Raw genomic sequence first — 14443 nt, forward strand, 5'->3', positions numbered from 1 at the left:
TGGATTGCGCAATCAGAGGTGAAGCTCGGCTCGTTGCTGCCGCACCTCCCGTTTCACCCTCGTATTTGAACAGGAAATATGCAATTTCAGCGATTTTGACTATAAAAATGCGATTTGGACCATAAAAATGTTCGAAAATTACTCATACATAAAGATCAGTGGACAAATATTAATATTAATATTCATTTTATGTTATGATTTTTTTTTTCTTGTCATGATGACAGGGGAGGCTCTGCCTCCCGTCCCTGGGTCACTTCATATCTATCTATCTATCTATCTATCTATCTATCTATCTATCTATCTATCTATCTGTCTGATGACTGAGTAAAAAAAGTACAAAGCTGAAATGAGTTGTCAGAAGGGTTTAATATAATATTTCCCTCGTTAACTGGACTGATTATTGAAGGTAACTTGGACTTTGTTTGTCCTTTTCTGTCAAATGTCATCTGACTGACATGGATAACCCAGATAACCCAAACAGCAAAGTGTGTTTGGCCCAAACACAGCCCACATCTCCACTTTTCTTCTTCTTAAAGTTGTTGTAAAGCAACGAGTAGGAGTCATGTTGGCTTCCTAAATTCACTTTAAGGGCCTTGGTTGATGTAACTCATATCATAACTGAAAGGGATATGTTGAACACTCTGAAGCTGAGTTCTGCTTAAAGGTTACAAACAATTAATATCACAGTGGTTCGTGCACTTTAGTGGTTCATAGACTTTTATTTACTTTGAATTCAGATTTTTTTTAATATAAGTGCAAATAGCAGCAGCTGTAGCTCTTCTGGTGCAGCCTGGGTCACTTCCAGCAGGAATTTGATATAGCTGTGTAATACGAAATTTTAAGTTTAAAAAATGTCGACTGACTGAACTGCTATGAAATTTTGAAAACTGGCTTTACAGGAGACTCAAACTCAAGCTAGCCGTACGCTCGTCAATAGGACCTAAGCAGACCTACCTCCAGAGTGGAATTTGCCAGCTTAAAATATCATCAATCCTGCTCCCAGACGTGCCTCTGCTGCCGTTGTTTGGACTTGCAAATAATAATCCAATTCTATGTAAATAACTGTATTGCAAAAGGGAAACTGGTGTAAAGGTCTATAAAAAGCCTTTGCATGAATCATTATGATTTTTTAAAAACAGCAGTAAACTACTCGGGTCTTGGGTGCATTCAGACTAAACATTATCTTGTCAGTCCTGTCAGATTTCAACTCTATTTCTCCAAACTAGAGCCTTTATAAAAGCTATCTACAACAGGTATTAAATGTTCATAACTTTTTCACAGAACTATACTTTAAATTGTCCAAAATTGTTCAAAACATTATTCTCTCCTTATCTTAGTGCCATCATTTACAAAAAAGACCATAAATACTGCTTGTTCACTTTTAGAAGATTTTGTATTTTGAATTTTAAAAAAAAAGTTATTTTTGTCTTTGTTATAAACTTTTACTCCCTACTCTTATTGGTAGCTCAATCGTAATTCTTTTTCATCACTCGTTAAACTCACGTTAGCCAAACAAATAAATAAATCCTAATCAATGAAAGGCATTCTTTGGAGAAACGCATGTTATCTGCTGCTGTTTATTTCAAAGTTATAAGACAAGTCAAGATAAGACAAGATAGCACTTTATTCATCTCTAGCAGAAAAATGAACATGTTACAGCAGCAAAAATAAAAAAAATAATAAAATTCAGTAAATACAGCAAATGAGGCAGAGAGAGTTGCAATAAGACAATTTTGCATAAAAATACAAATAATCCGTACATGCCATGAAACGCAGATTATATTAATGTCCTTTTAGACTAAGATTTGGTCAAGTCTTGAAAATAATTTTATGCAAGACCACACTCTCTGCTTCTACTGCATCAAAGTTTAGCTCAGTATCTATAAAATTAAGTTATTTATAGCCATTTTTGCTCAAAGTTCTTTAGCGATGGTGGTCATTTGGAATCGGTTTGACATCATAAGTTAATCAGTCATAAATCCATCTAATGAGTGCTGGCTGGAAGTTTCTTTTTCAATCCCTTCAGTGGTTCATTGTAACAAAGAGACGAAAGCACAATCTGTGATTAATATTATTATTATTATTATTATTATTATTATTATTATTATTATTATTATTATTATTATTATTATCAGCATTTCGTCTTAAAAAATGTGAAAAAAATCAATAGTTTTAAAGCTGCTGAGCACACTGCTAACACTTGGTCAAGTCAGCCACATAGGCCAACTCTTCAAGCAGCATTTAGAGCTTTTCTTGGGCACATAAATTTATAAGAGCTCCATAAACTCCTGCAGCTCTCTGAATGATCCGACTTTACTGTGGGACTGATGTTGCACATCAGGCAGCCGAGGCCAGAGGGCTTAGCTCAGCTTCGTCAGCACAGTGGAACCATGATCTGCGAGAATTAAAACGCTTCAGTCATCACAAATCCCCCCCCACACACACACACATACACACACACACAGCCTTACCGAGTGCATGTGTGTTCTCACATAAAGGTGAGGCTATTGATTGAAAACAAAATTTATCTAACGTCTGGAGCTTTTGCAATATTACCCCACGCTCAGCGTCAGCAGCTCATGGTGCAAGCTTCGTGGCAGCGACCCGTTTGTCAATGTACTGTAAAGGGACTGACAATTCAGCCACTCAGCTCCTTCGCTCAGAGTTCAGAGAGCAAACGACACTTTGGCTCCTTCGAAACACTTGCATTTCGTAGGGGGAAAGGAAAGATCGTGTTCAAACTGGAAGGTGAAGCTGCTAAAGCTCGTGATCCCTTTTGCTTTTCACTCATGTGGGTATGCAAAAGGTGCCGTTTGCCCAAGAAGGCTGCAAACAGGTACTCGAACAGAACATTCACTAACGACCTTCCTCTGTCGTGTTGTCGGCCAGCCTCCATGTTCAGAAAACACAGCAGGCCCAGCGGCCATTCATTCAAACAGTGCGGCGGTTCATCAACCTTTGTCCAGTGTGGCGCAGGGTAGGATGTGTTTGCAAAGTGAAAAAGCTGAATGAAAAGGCCCAGCAGCAGCAACAACAACCTTGGCCTCTGGCTGGCTGTCTTTTGCCAAAGTAAACAACCATCGAAGAACTTACAGTGCTATTTGCATGGGGGTTTTTACCCCCCCATTTATTTATTTATTTTTGCTTTCTTTTTACAACTTGTCCTAAAACAAAACAGAACAAAAACTATTCATGCTGTTCCTTAAGCTGCACAGCTGGCTCCCGACAAACAAGATGTCACAATATTATAACATAGCATAACGCAATAAAGCCTGAGAATGGCAGGCCTCCTGTTCAGGATGTACCCCCTCTTGCCTAATAGCTGCTTAGACAGACTTCAGCAACCTGACAGCCCACGCAGAGGCAATACAAACTGATAAATCTAAAAGTATGGATACTGAGTCAACATTCACGCTCTTCTTTTCCTGTTTGAATGTTTGAACTCAGATTATTTCAGCATAATTGTAGCTTTTTCATCCATCAGGTATCAGAACGTTGAGCTCATTCACTTTTGGGTTTTGTACCTTTTATTTGTTTTGAAATAGTGAACTTTACTTACCTTTTCTTTCTCTCCGACATGCACTGAAATCTCTTCAAAACCGTCCATAACTTAGTGTCTGCTTATATTTTCTTGTCTTTATGCATCATTATTGTCTCCAAGTGTGTTTTATGTCTGTATAACCTTTTTATGCATCTTTTTTGTTTTTATGTCTCCATGCATTCTTTTTGTCTTCTTTAACCCTTGTATCTTTCTCATCCTTTTAGTCTCTTTATGTCCATTTATGTCCCATTTTGCATCTTTTCTCTTTTTTTGTCCCTGTGTGTCTCCTTGTGTCATTTTTGTCTATTTCCTTATACACTTTTTCATGTGTCATTGTGCCTCTTTTTGTCCTATGCATCTTATTGGGATTTTTTGCCTCATTCTGTGTACTTTTTTCTTTTCATGCATCCATTTTCTTTTCTTTTTTTGCATCCTTCAGCTTTCCTTGTCTTTTCTTTTTCTTCAAATATTTCAGCTAATATTGAAAGTTCCACTATCTTTCACTTCATTTTCACCTTTTTTCAGTAAACTCATTCAGCACACAGCATTCACCCTATTTTCACAGAAAATGCTGATTTTACTAGTTTATTTGTGGGCTTCATTTTATGGAAAATCATAGAATTACAAACCGATACATTCCCAAAGAGTTGAAGTCAAACTTAAGACATAATTTTCTTACAGCCACTGTTCATTTCATCAGGCCAACTCACTGTGCTGTAGATCGTATGTTTACATGTTCATGTTCTCTTTGTTTTCCAGCACACGTACAACAAAGCTGACTGCACCTTCAGAGAGCAGATCCTGGCAGACGGTTACAACGTCTACACCTCTGATGGACACGGAGTCCCGCTCAGTTTGGGAACCAACCAGCAGAGGCTGCAGGGCGTAGACCGAGGCTCTCCAGCTCTGGCCCGCTTCCTCCCGAGGATAAACACCCTCCAGCAGACCCTCCCGGCTGTGCCGGATGTCCCTGAGCAGCCGGGCACAGCGCAAACGGAAGAGGCCGTGGATGCGATGGACTCGTTTGGGATGCTTTCTCAGATCATCCACAGCCCGAGCTTCCATGAGAGATGAGGCAGCAGGTCTGAGACGACGACGACTATGATGGGATGCGTCCTGGGGTGTCCATGAGCTCCTCCCTGCCTCCTCCCTGACTGGGAGTCAGTCTGGCCGGCCAGCACGTGGGTTGGTTGTAGTCAGGACTCTGGGGTCAGACATGAATGAACACAAGACCAAGGTCCTGCTGAGGGAAGATTCTGTGTACTGATCCGTCCGAAAACCATTAACTGACCGATATCTCCTCCTTTAAAAGAGCTGAGTGACATACAGAGGAGTGTGTTGATTCCAAACTAAGACAGGGTGATTGGTGCACATTGATATCTGGAGCAGGAAATCAATAGCTCACATTTATCTGATTATTGGAGATACAATAAAAAAACTGACATTAAAGAAAACGATACATGTGAAGGGGAGAAATGACTACAGAGGGGCTGAGTTTAGTTGCTTTCTCCTGGTAAAATGTCTTGCAGTCTGATGGATCTTGTATTTATTTGGTTATTTAAATGTGAACTCTTTTGGGCTTTAGTCAGTTTACTTTGATGTTCATAGCTATGTACTGTGAAATGTATTTTTTGAAAATGTTTTTTGAATAAAGTTTTTGTAATGAAGCTTTGCAAACGGAATCTGTGTGAATGGAAACGTCTGCATTTTCTGTTATTAACAAATAGGCCATTTGCATACAAACACAATACAAAAATGGGTGGATGTCCATTTGTTCTGTGAGACCCTTAGATGACGAGGTGCTTAAAGTATAAACAAACACCTCGCATAAATAAAGCTTTAGTTTCTGCCCCTCTGTGTGGGACTTGAACATGTTCAATACAACTGTGAGACAGAGAGGCTACAGCTCACAGCCTGGAAATGTTGAAAAAGTTCCTATGTAAGCAAGCACACAGGCGTCTGAGGAAGAGTTACACGTGAAATAATCCCTTTGATTGTAATCATTTTAACTGTTTGTGGGTGATAAAAAAATATTTTGCCGTTCTTTTGCTCCAAATCGGTTTTAGATTCAAAGCAAACGTATCCTGCCACCCCCTTCCCTAATCGCACAGACATACACACACACACACTGAACAAGAGGCATTGGGCATAAAAAGCTAATAGACAGATCTGCAGTGTGTTCCGTGCATCTATTTTAGATTCATCTGTACACACATGGCTCCAGAAGGCCTGACACATCTCAGGAAATTCAGGCTTGGTGAGTTTTTATTGACCGATTAAGATTTATTTTATTTTTAGCAAACGCATGGACACTGACATGGCTTCCTGTAAGGGACATTCCAGCATTACTGCATTTGTCTTAAATCACATCCTAGGACGTTCATGGTGCTCTTAACGACATGAAACAAATGTGGCGCAGCTGAGTTTCAATTTTTAGCATTCAAAGTAGCAATAAATGTGTGCCTGTGCATTTCCAAAAATGGGAAGGCATTTAACTTGATCTTTATTTCCAGAGAAAATGTACACAAATCTGTTAACATCAATATTGATCAAACATCAATATAATGATGAACTGCAGCTTTTTAAGCTGTAGGGTTTTGTAATAACAGGTAGGTTGTTGCTTAAGAGACTCTTTAGTGACCCTCAGTGGCTCCAACATTACTTACACCCAATATATAAATAACTTAAAAACAGAATAAGATGTAAAAAAAGTCAATATGACTTCACCACTTTTGATAACCAGACATGATAACAAAACTGAAATTCTGAAAGTTAGGCACAAAACATTGTTATATTCAGCCTTTTAAACTCATCAAATGATCTAATATAATATAATGTTATTTTCCTGCAACTTTGAAATGCTGTCAAATATTGTAAAATGTGTGGCCTAATAAAAATCCTGAACACAAGCAACCATCCTGAACAGAAAGTTGGTACCTGCTGATAAGGACTCATGACACTAGATTTTCATGTTGATGTGTGAAAATTAGATTTAAAATTATTTTAATTTACAGAAACAACTTCAACGTTTTCCTAGTGATACAGTAGGTTCCTGAACAGGTGCTGTAGTCAGATGAGACTAAAACTGAGCGATTTGACCATCGAGGACAACATCCACGTTTGGCACAAATCTAACATCTCTCCTCGTGTTGACGCCATCCCCACAGTGCAGCATGGTGGTGGCTGCACCCTGCTGTGGGGATGGTTCTCGTCAGCAGTGACTGAGAAGCTGGTCAGAGACAAAGGAAAGACGGACGATTCAGGACGATGCCGCTCATCACAGTCAGTGGTTTCAGGTAAAACACCTAAAATGTCCCGGAACAGTCCGGTTAAAGCTCAGACCTCACTCCAGCTGAGAGTGTCCTTGTGTAAACAACAACAAAGGTTGTTGTTTACACAAGCAGGGTCCACTCATCTCGAAGGAGCTGGAGCTCTTTAGCCATGAAGAACGGGCAAATAATCCAGTGACCAGATGTGCAAAACTCCTGGAGATCTGCACACTCCGGTTCCCAGGTTTGGTTTTTTTGTCTTATTTCACGTTTGTTTCACAGTAAATATGTTTTGCACCTTTAAAGTATAAATCCATGTACAACCCCCTCCAAAGTTATTTTAATTTCCAGGCTGTGATGCAACAAAACGGAGAGAAATCCAGGGGAGGTGAATACTTTAGCAAACTTCTGTAAAAGTGCCAAACCCTTAAAACAATAACTGTTTTGTCTACATTCAGCCCTTGTGGTTCATGAGACCCCTCCTGATCTGTAAGAACATCCACAGCCAGCAGGTGATGGTACAAAACAGTGGAAATTTATTCACAGAAGATGAGTTTCATCAAATCGATTTTTTCCAAAAACAGCAAAAATAGATAATATCACATTATTAGAAATTTACCACAAAAGAGGGTTTTTTGTTTGTTTGTTTCTTTAAATAGTGTGATACCCTTTTTTCAAAGTGCAGTCAACTTGTTAGAGGAAAATACTGAGAAGATCACAGAAAACTGAAAACCCGATCCCAGGTCAGCCCTGAAGCCCTTATTGTCCGTCAAGTTACTGGCCAAAGAGTTTCAACTTCAGTATTTACTTCATCATTCATGAAGGACTTTTTATATTACCCATTTCCCCCTCATTAAACCTTTACTCTGTGCTTACTGAAAGAAACTCTGCAGCTTTGAAAATTATTAAGAGCCAATAAAGTATTTCATGCATGGAAACAAAGCTAAAATACTGTACATACAAAAGAGGAACGTGCAAGGATGTTGAGCGCAAAAAGGGTTTTTTTTTGTGGAGGAGTGTAGAGTGCCCTGATCGAAGACAAATGGTTTAGAGAACAAGGCAGAAAAAAAATAGCTTCACTGCTTTTTCTTTCAGGTATCAAACAACAAAAAACAAGATTTTGACAGCAGCAGTCTCATCAACGTACTCAACGACTGGACTTTGGCTGTGTTATAAATAAAAGCTGCGGGGGTATTATAAACCGGCGGATGGACACGTCGCTTTATCTTTAAACGGCACGACGACGTTTTCTTGAATTGCAGGTCATAAAGCTGCTCATCGATCTTTCTTTCAGATCCCAGCGTTCACTCGGAAACGTGTCTCACGTTCACATTCGACAGGATAACGTCTCAGACAAAAGGCAGCCTCAGAAAGGATTTTAACAGAAGTGCTAAAACGGTTGTAGGAAGTCCCATTCAATCTGCGGCGCGAAAGCGGAACAACGGAATTGTTTTAACAGAAATTTAGAGCATTCGGGACTTCGTGCAGGAACTGAGAGGAGGTCGACGAAGAGAGACGCTCAAAAAGCCACGCCTTCTGCAGCTGCTTACATGGACAAGGCAAATGCCTCCTGGAGAAAAGTTTTATTGTTTTACTGTCAGCTCTCCGTTCAGGATTACACCAGGCGCCTGCTGATTGCTACAGAAAGCCTGTGGTCAAGGTGCAACTCGCTTAGGTACATTCAGGCAAATATCAGCAGGGCTGTGTTTATATATTTGAGCCAAAATGTAAAATTTGAATCCTGTGTGGATGAGAGAAAATCCACAATTAATTCAGACATATGCACCCTATTTCTGCTTCTAAAGCTATTTTCAAAAAATGGAAAAAATGGTTCAAATCAATTGATAAAAAGGTCCAAATCAACAACAATTGTGTCCACGATGAGCGCATGTAAACTAAGAACAACTACACTCCAGAGGCCATTCAGCTGCAGCCTTAATTAGCCTAAATAATTACGTTAACCTCGTTTGTTCCTCCATGTTTTTGGTAAAAAGAATCATTTAAAAACAACCCAGTAGGTCTGCAGTAAATAGTTAGCTCTTTTCATTTCATGTCTACATTAAATAAATCTGATTTAAAGCTTTCAGTTGTGTTTTAGTCTTTTTTTTTCCATAACTAAGAACAGTGACCTCAACATTAAACTTTTAGAACATTTACTAAAATAGTCCTTTAATTAGGAATACACTATATATTCTTTCTTTACGTTTCAAATCTGGGAAAACTGACAACGCAGCAGAGGCTGTTTGAATGAACTGTCTAAGTTTTAATGTTATTTATAAGATTATCCTAAAACAAAAAGCAGTCCTCAAAGTCCTCCTTTGGTCCCTCAAAGAGGGCATGAAATGCTGGTTTTTGTTGTGTTTTCAAGTTCTCACTGAAAGAAAAGCCAGCACTATTTAAACTCCCAATGATGCAGTCCTGCAAAAAACATAAAATAACAAAATTTGAAAGTGACTGCCTTCTGAATATTCAGACACAGAACTGATGTGAGGCTCTGACTTGTTTCAGGTCAGCCCAAGTCCTCAAGTCTGTTCGGTGACTTACAGTCTGAGCTGAGATCAGCTGCTGGCGAACACCTGACAGCCTGTTCTACGGCAGCTCCGTGGTGCCCTGCAGCACGAGGACACCCCGTACGGAAGGCACTGATGCACTGGTGGTGAAGGCAGACTGAGCTGCGGAGTGAAAAGCTGGTTGAAAAAGCACCTCTTTTTTTTTCCCGTTCTTGAAAACCTGAGGAGAGAGAAGATCTACTTCTCCGAGGGCAGCACTCGTGTCCCTTCATGTTGGACGTAGATGGATGGTTGAGGAATGATTGAAATTGTTGTCCAAAAAACCCGTTTTTTTTTTTTTTTAAATCAGCATGCCGCATGTATGGAGGGCCATCAGCCCTGATGAGGCCTGGTGGGGGTCAGTGCGTCTTCCTGTAGTAAACAAAAGTTGCCACCAACACTAACGACGCTGCGATGGCTACGTTCCTCCAACGGGAAAAATTTCGGATAACCCCCACCTAGAAACATAAGAAAACAAGGGATAAGGCTCTGGATCCTTCTGGAAATTGCATACACCCAGATATTAAAACAAAAGGAGCTTTTACCAACATGTTGTGCAGACAGAATACTCACCCAGCCTCCCTGCTCTACCAGCCAGGGGTAAAGCTGCTCCCTGATGACCTGAAGAACCCAGCTGATGACGACTCTGATGTTCTCCAGATGGTTGGTGGTCAGAGCCTTTACAACAACAACAACAGCAGAAAGAAACTCAGCTAATGCACTTATGGGTGACTCATCAAGTTTATAATGATGTAATCATCAATTATAATTTGTTGATGGCACTTTTTGGTCGACGTATAACTTTTATGAATTCTGCTTTTCGATTCCTAAAAACTTTTCGACTGAAATTATGTTTTTTTTTCTCCCCACCACTAGTCTGCGCTGCGTGCACCAGTCGAGCTCTGTCCGAGGCATGTTTCAAACCATCATGGTGGTGTAAAGCAAAGTCTTCGGCTTGGCAGGGTCGAACAGGACGGCTTGTAAAAGTTTTCAAAGCCTGAAGGGGTTTAAAGTATGGGAGAGCTTCCAGCTGGCTGACAATAAAATGATGGTGTGTAACATCCTGCGAGGTTCCCTAGGTTTACCGTATCTGAAGAGGACGAGCACAGAGCTGCCAGAGTAAATAAATAAATACATAATAACGTTAGACAGCTTGTCTGTCTGCTACATTTCCCACTGAATGAATATCTGACGAAACATTTAGATTAGAATAATGAACAATGTGCGAGTGCTGTTCTGAGCTGCCTTCCCTCATAGAGATGTGATTTCCCTACCTTCAATTTGTTTCCCTCCTAACCTCTCTTGTTCTAAGGGTATTCAAGTTTAATGGTATTTTAGGTAAAATGGTAAAAGAACAGAATCTTGATCCGTTCTTGTTCCTTTTAGAAAACGCACCCCGATGACCGGAGACCACCTGTAGGTTACTTAGACAGGTGGAGAAACATCTCAACAGGTCAACACATCTCAGCACACCTGCATGTTTTGAAGTCTACCGTATAGATTTTATTGCTGCTCATATTAAGCAGATTTACTTGTGCAAATAGTGTTAATAGCTGAATGAATGAGAGGTGCTTACACTCAGGAATCTACGTTTTGACCTGCTGAAGATCCAATTTGAATCATAGATGCTGTGACACATCATTTCACTTTTATTTCTAACAATTTACTGCTTATTGAGGAGGTTGTGTATTATGGCATTATTAGTGTAATGAATCATTTGTAATATCTTGATTTGTAATATCATACAGTTTGGTATCTTGTGATTCTTACCCATAGTTATGCTCTTTAATCAAATGTTAGAAGCTGATGTAAAAATAAACACTCGTGTTCAGATGTTGTACAGTTCTTCCTCATACTCAAATGCTTTTTCTGACTGCAGCATTTTTTGCAGCGTTTTTCTGTTGCATTTGTTCGTTTTTTTTTGTGCTTGTATGTTTTGCAGTTCAGTTACAGTTACCCTGTAAATGAGTCTGTAGGCAAGATGGAAGAGAGCCACCACCCGACCCCAGTTGATGCCATCAACGAAGATGCTCCTGGTCACCATCATGAAGACTTCTTTTACACAGTTAACTTGAACCTGATTGATTAGTCTGACAAAAGAAAAGAAGAAAACATTGATTAAAAAAACAAAAAGGCTTGTTTTGCATCACAAAACTATTTGTTTTCAGCAATAACATCAAGACCAAAAAATAAAACAGAAGAAGAACATTCCCTTAGTTGTCACACCAGCTCTGTGAGGGAAACACAGTGGATGTTATTGTAGAACTGCTCATCCTCTTTCTTTCCTTTTTTTTATTTACTTTGAAACAGACTATAAAATAGTATCCAATCTGAACTTCTTTCAGCTGACTCAGCAAATTACACACTTGCTTTTGTTCTTAATGCTTAACTTTAAAAGTCAGCTTATTGTGTCCATGATTATCTATTCATCAGCTTCCACTTATCTGTGGTTGGGTCCAGGAGGGAAACCCAAACATCCTTCTACCAAGGTGATCCCACAGAGGAAACAATGCCTCCAAGAAGTTCTGAGTTTGCCCCAGGGTCTCCCAGTGGGACGTGTTTGACAAGACTCCTAAATACGTGAACTCCTCTGCTTGAGGCAAAGACTCAACCCTGACTTGGAGTCCAAGACTGTTCTGGTAAATTCAGATTCAGAGAAATTTAGAAATGGAAATAAAAAAAAAATTGATGTAAGAGTTAGTTTCTGTGGCTGACTGCCCGTACTTGTGAAGGACAGTGCTTTTATTAGCCTGGAAAATTAGTTTTAGCCTCAACCTCAGAGAGGGGGCGCTGACCTCACAAACAGTGTTTTTTTATGTTTTATATATCTTTTGTTGTGTCTGTTCTGTCTTGCCATTTTGATGTAAATTATGTCCAATTTAGCACTATTTCCACGTGATTTGTAGACTAAAGTGGCTGTGCGTATTAAGAACTGCTCACCTCTGGAACTCCACATTCCTGTTCAGTTCATCAGCTATTTTAAGCAGCTGATCAACCACATCCTTGATCTGCTGATCCTCCTGTTCATCTGACCTTCCTCCCAGATCCTCAGAGGAGACGTGCCGGCCGGGGTCCTCTGTGTTTATACGCTCAATTACGTACCTGGGACAATTACAACAGTTCAACGTCAAAGTGCGACATACACTCATGTCTATTATGGGGTTTTTTTGTAATGTTTTACATAAGAACAGAAAGAGTTTTTTTGTTGTTGTTTGTATTCTGTTGTTTGTGTCAGACTAGTTCTCTTTTATTTTACACTTTTTTATTCTGTGTGTGTGTGCATAGTGTCATTAAATGTGAACTTATATTTACCCAATTTATGACCAAATAAAGACTAGGGAGATCAAAATGTCCTGATATGCAAAAACCTTATAACAGAAAGAGGATGTGGTGTCTTTTTTTTACATAACTAAGGACAGGGACAACAAATTAGCTACAGCTAGAAGTCCTACTCACAGGGCAAAAGTTATATTCTCTAATATGCAACACTGTTTAATGCATCGTCACTGATTAAATAAACTTCAATTAAACTAAACTGGAAATTGCACAAATAGGGGTAACAAGAGTGCCAGTGTGCAAATGTTTGCCTCTGCTATCTGTCTGAGAATGGTCCGGGATGAGAAAATGGCTCTTTCTGAGTAATTAAACTCCCTCGAGAGCCTCTTTTACCACCTGTGATGGTGGCTCATATGTGTTTACACACAAACACACACAGCATTCTGACTTCCAGTGAACAAACAAAAAACTCTTAATGGATGGATCACTTGTAATTAGTGCGAGCAGGTGGAATGCTGAAAGCATTTAACTTATTTAAAACATTCTCAGTCATGCAAGGTTTTTAAAAGAGCTTTAAAAGAACATAAACTGAGCCTCTGAGTAAAGAATGAGACTTTAGATGCTGACAGCTGCAGAGAGAACAGCAGGCGACACTAATTCCCGGCACCCAAACAGTCTCAGCAGAGCACTTGTGCAGGTTTACCAACAAAATAGTCAGATAAACAGTTTGAAAGAGTTCGTCCAGTTTGGACGAACTCTCCAAGCAAGTTACTGTGATGAAGCTTACCCTCTGAAGACCACCACTCCCTGCTCCAATATGGGATCATCAGCGACAACTGGAAGAGACACAGCATAGATCAGTAATCATAATCATCCCCATGATTCTCTGTGTTTGTCTGCAACAAGGTGAGCCGTTTAACTTCTCCTCAGTTTCACAACTTAACTACTTTGTGTTCACGTTCATTCTATCGTGGAAAAAATGGCACCAGAACAGCAAGAGCAAGCCGAATTCTCATGAGTGTTTGCATCAAACATGGCAAATAACATCTTGTGTGTATTCCTTTAAACCATTATAATGATGAAGGCCCTTTTACTATATAACCTTTGTTCTTATAAAGTGAAATTGATAGCACTGTGGTGGCAGTGTTTAAACAGAAATAATACTTTTGCTCTGATTTTATTGACTGATGGACTGCCAACCTGGTTAGGGTGTATTCTGCCTCTCGCCTGTCGACACCTAAAGACAGACACCATGTCCCTTTGACTCTGAACTGGATCAAGCGGGTGCAAAAAACAGCTGGATGGGAAGACGGTTTCGATCAGCGGCTGTTATTATGAGCTCTGAGTTGCACGAGTCCAACATGTTACATATGCTTGTAGCAATTCTGTGCAAAATTTGAACCGTTTACCAACTACTAAAGATTAAAAATGTGATCATTTCAGGACATTAAGTGTCCTGTAAAATAAAACTCCTGACAGAGTTGCAGTTTTTGTTATTTTACAGATCACATCATCATAGCTGTAGGAAACACATTGGCGGTGGATGGAAGCTGCTGTAAATATTACCGTACTTCTAGCTTTGTTTGAAATTCAATAATCATATATGCTCGGGGCAGTTAAGTTCTACTCAACGCAGCTGTTGAGTCAAGTAAAACGCTGATCCTCGCACCGCTGTTGGTTATAGAAGCCCCACCATCACCCAAGCTCCGGCCGTCCTTCTGGAGCTCTCTCATAACCAGCCTGCATGTCGTTTCACCAAAAAGTTCAGTTCAAGCAAACAAAACAGAACGCATTATCGGGGGGTGGGG

General features: G+C 39.8%; 2 protein-coding genes across 2 annotated transcripts in view; one reads left to right on the plus strand and one right to left on the minus strand.

Moving 5' to 3' along the window:
- fgf19 (fibroblast growth factor 19) overlaps positions 1–5195 on the plus strand; it is a 6324-nt gene extending 1129 nt beyond the window's left edge. Inside the window, exon 3 of the mRNA XM_017419610.3 lies at positions 4301–5195. Within this exon, the coding sequence (XP_017275099.2) occupies positions 4301–4615 (315 nt within the window). The 3' untranslated portion in view covers positions 4616–5195. The remainder of the gene's footprint in view (positions 1–4300) is intronic.
- Positions 5196–7323: 2128 nt separating this feature from the next.
- Positions 7324–14443, minus strand: part of zgc:153993 (uncharacterized protein LOC767645 homolog) — a 10259-nt gene continuing 3139 nt past the window's right edge. The window contains exons 2-6 of the mRNA XM_017419551.3: positions 13423–13471; positions 12300–12461; positions 11317–11449; positions 9933–10037; positions 7324–9817 (exon numbers count right to left, since the gene is read on the minus strand). Coding sequence (XP_017275040.1) covers positions 9719–9817; positions 9933–10037; positions 11317–11449; positions 12300–12461; positions 13423–13471 — 548 coding nt within the window. The 3' untranslated portion in view covers positions 7324–9718. The remainder of the gene's footprint in view (positions 9818–9932; positions 10038–11316; positions 11450–12299; positions 12462–13422; positions 13472–14443) is intronic.

Source organism: Kryptolebias marmoratus, linkage group LG15, assembly GCF_001649575.2.
Source record: "Kryptolebias marmoratus isolate JLee-2015 linkage group LG15, ASM164957v2, whole genome shotgun sequence".
In the NCBI taxonomy this organism is placed as follows: Eukaryota; Metazoa; Chordata; class Actinopteri; order Cyprinodontiformes; family Rivulidae; genus Kryptolebias; species Kryptolebias marmoratus.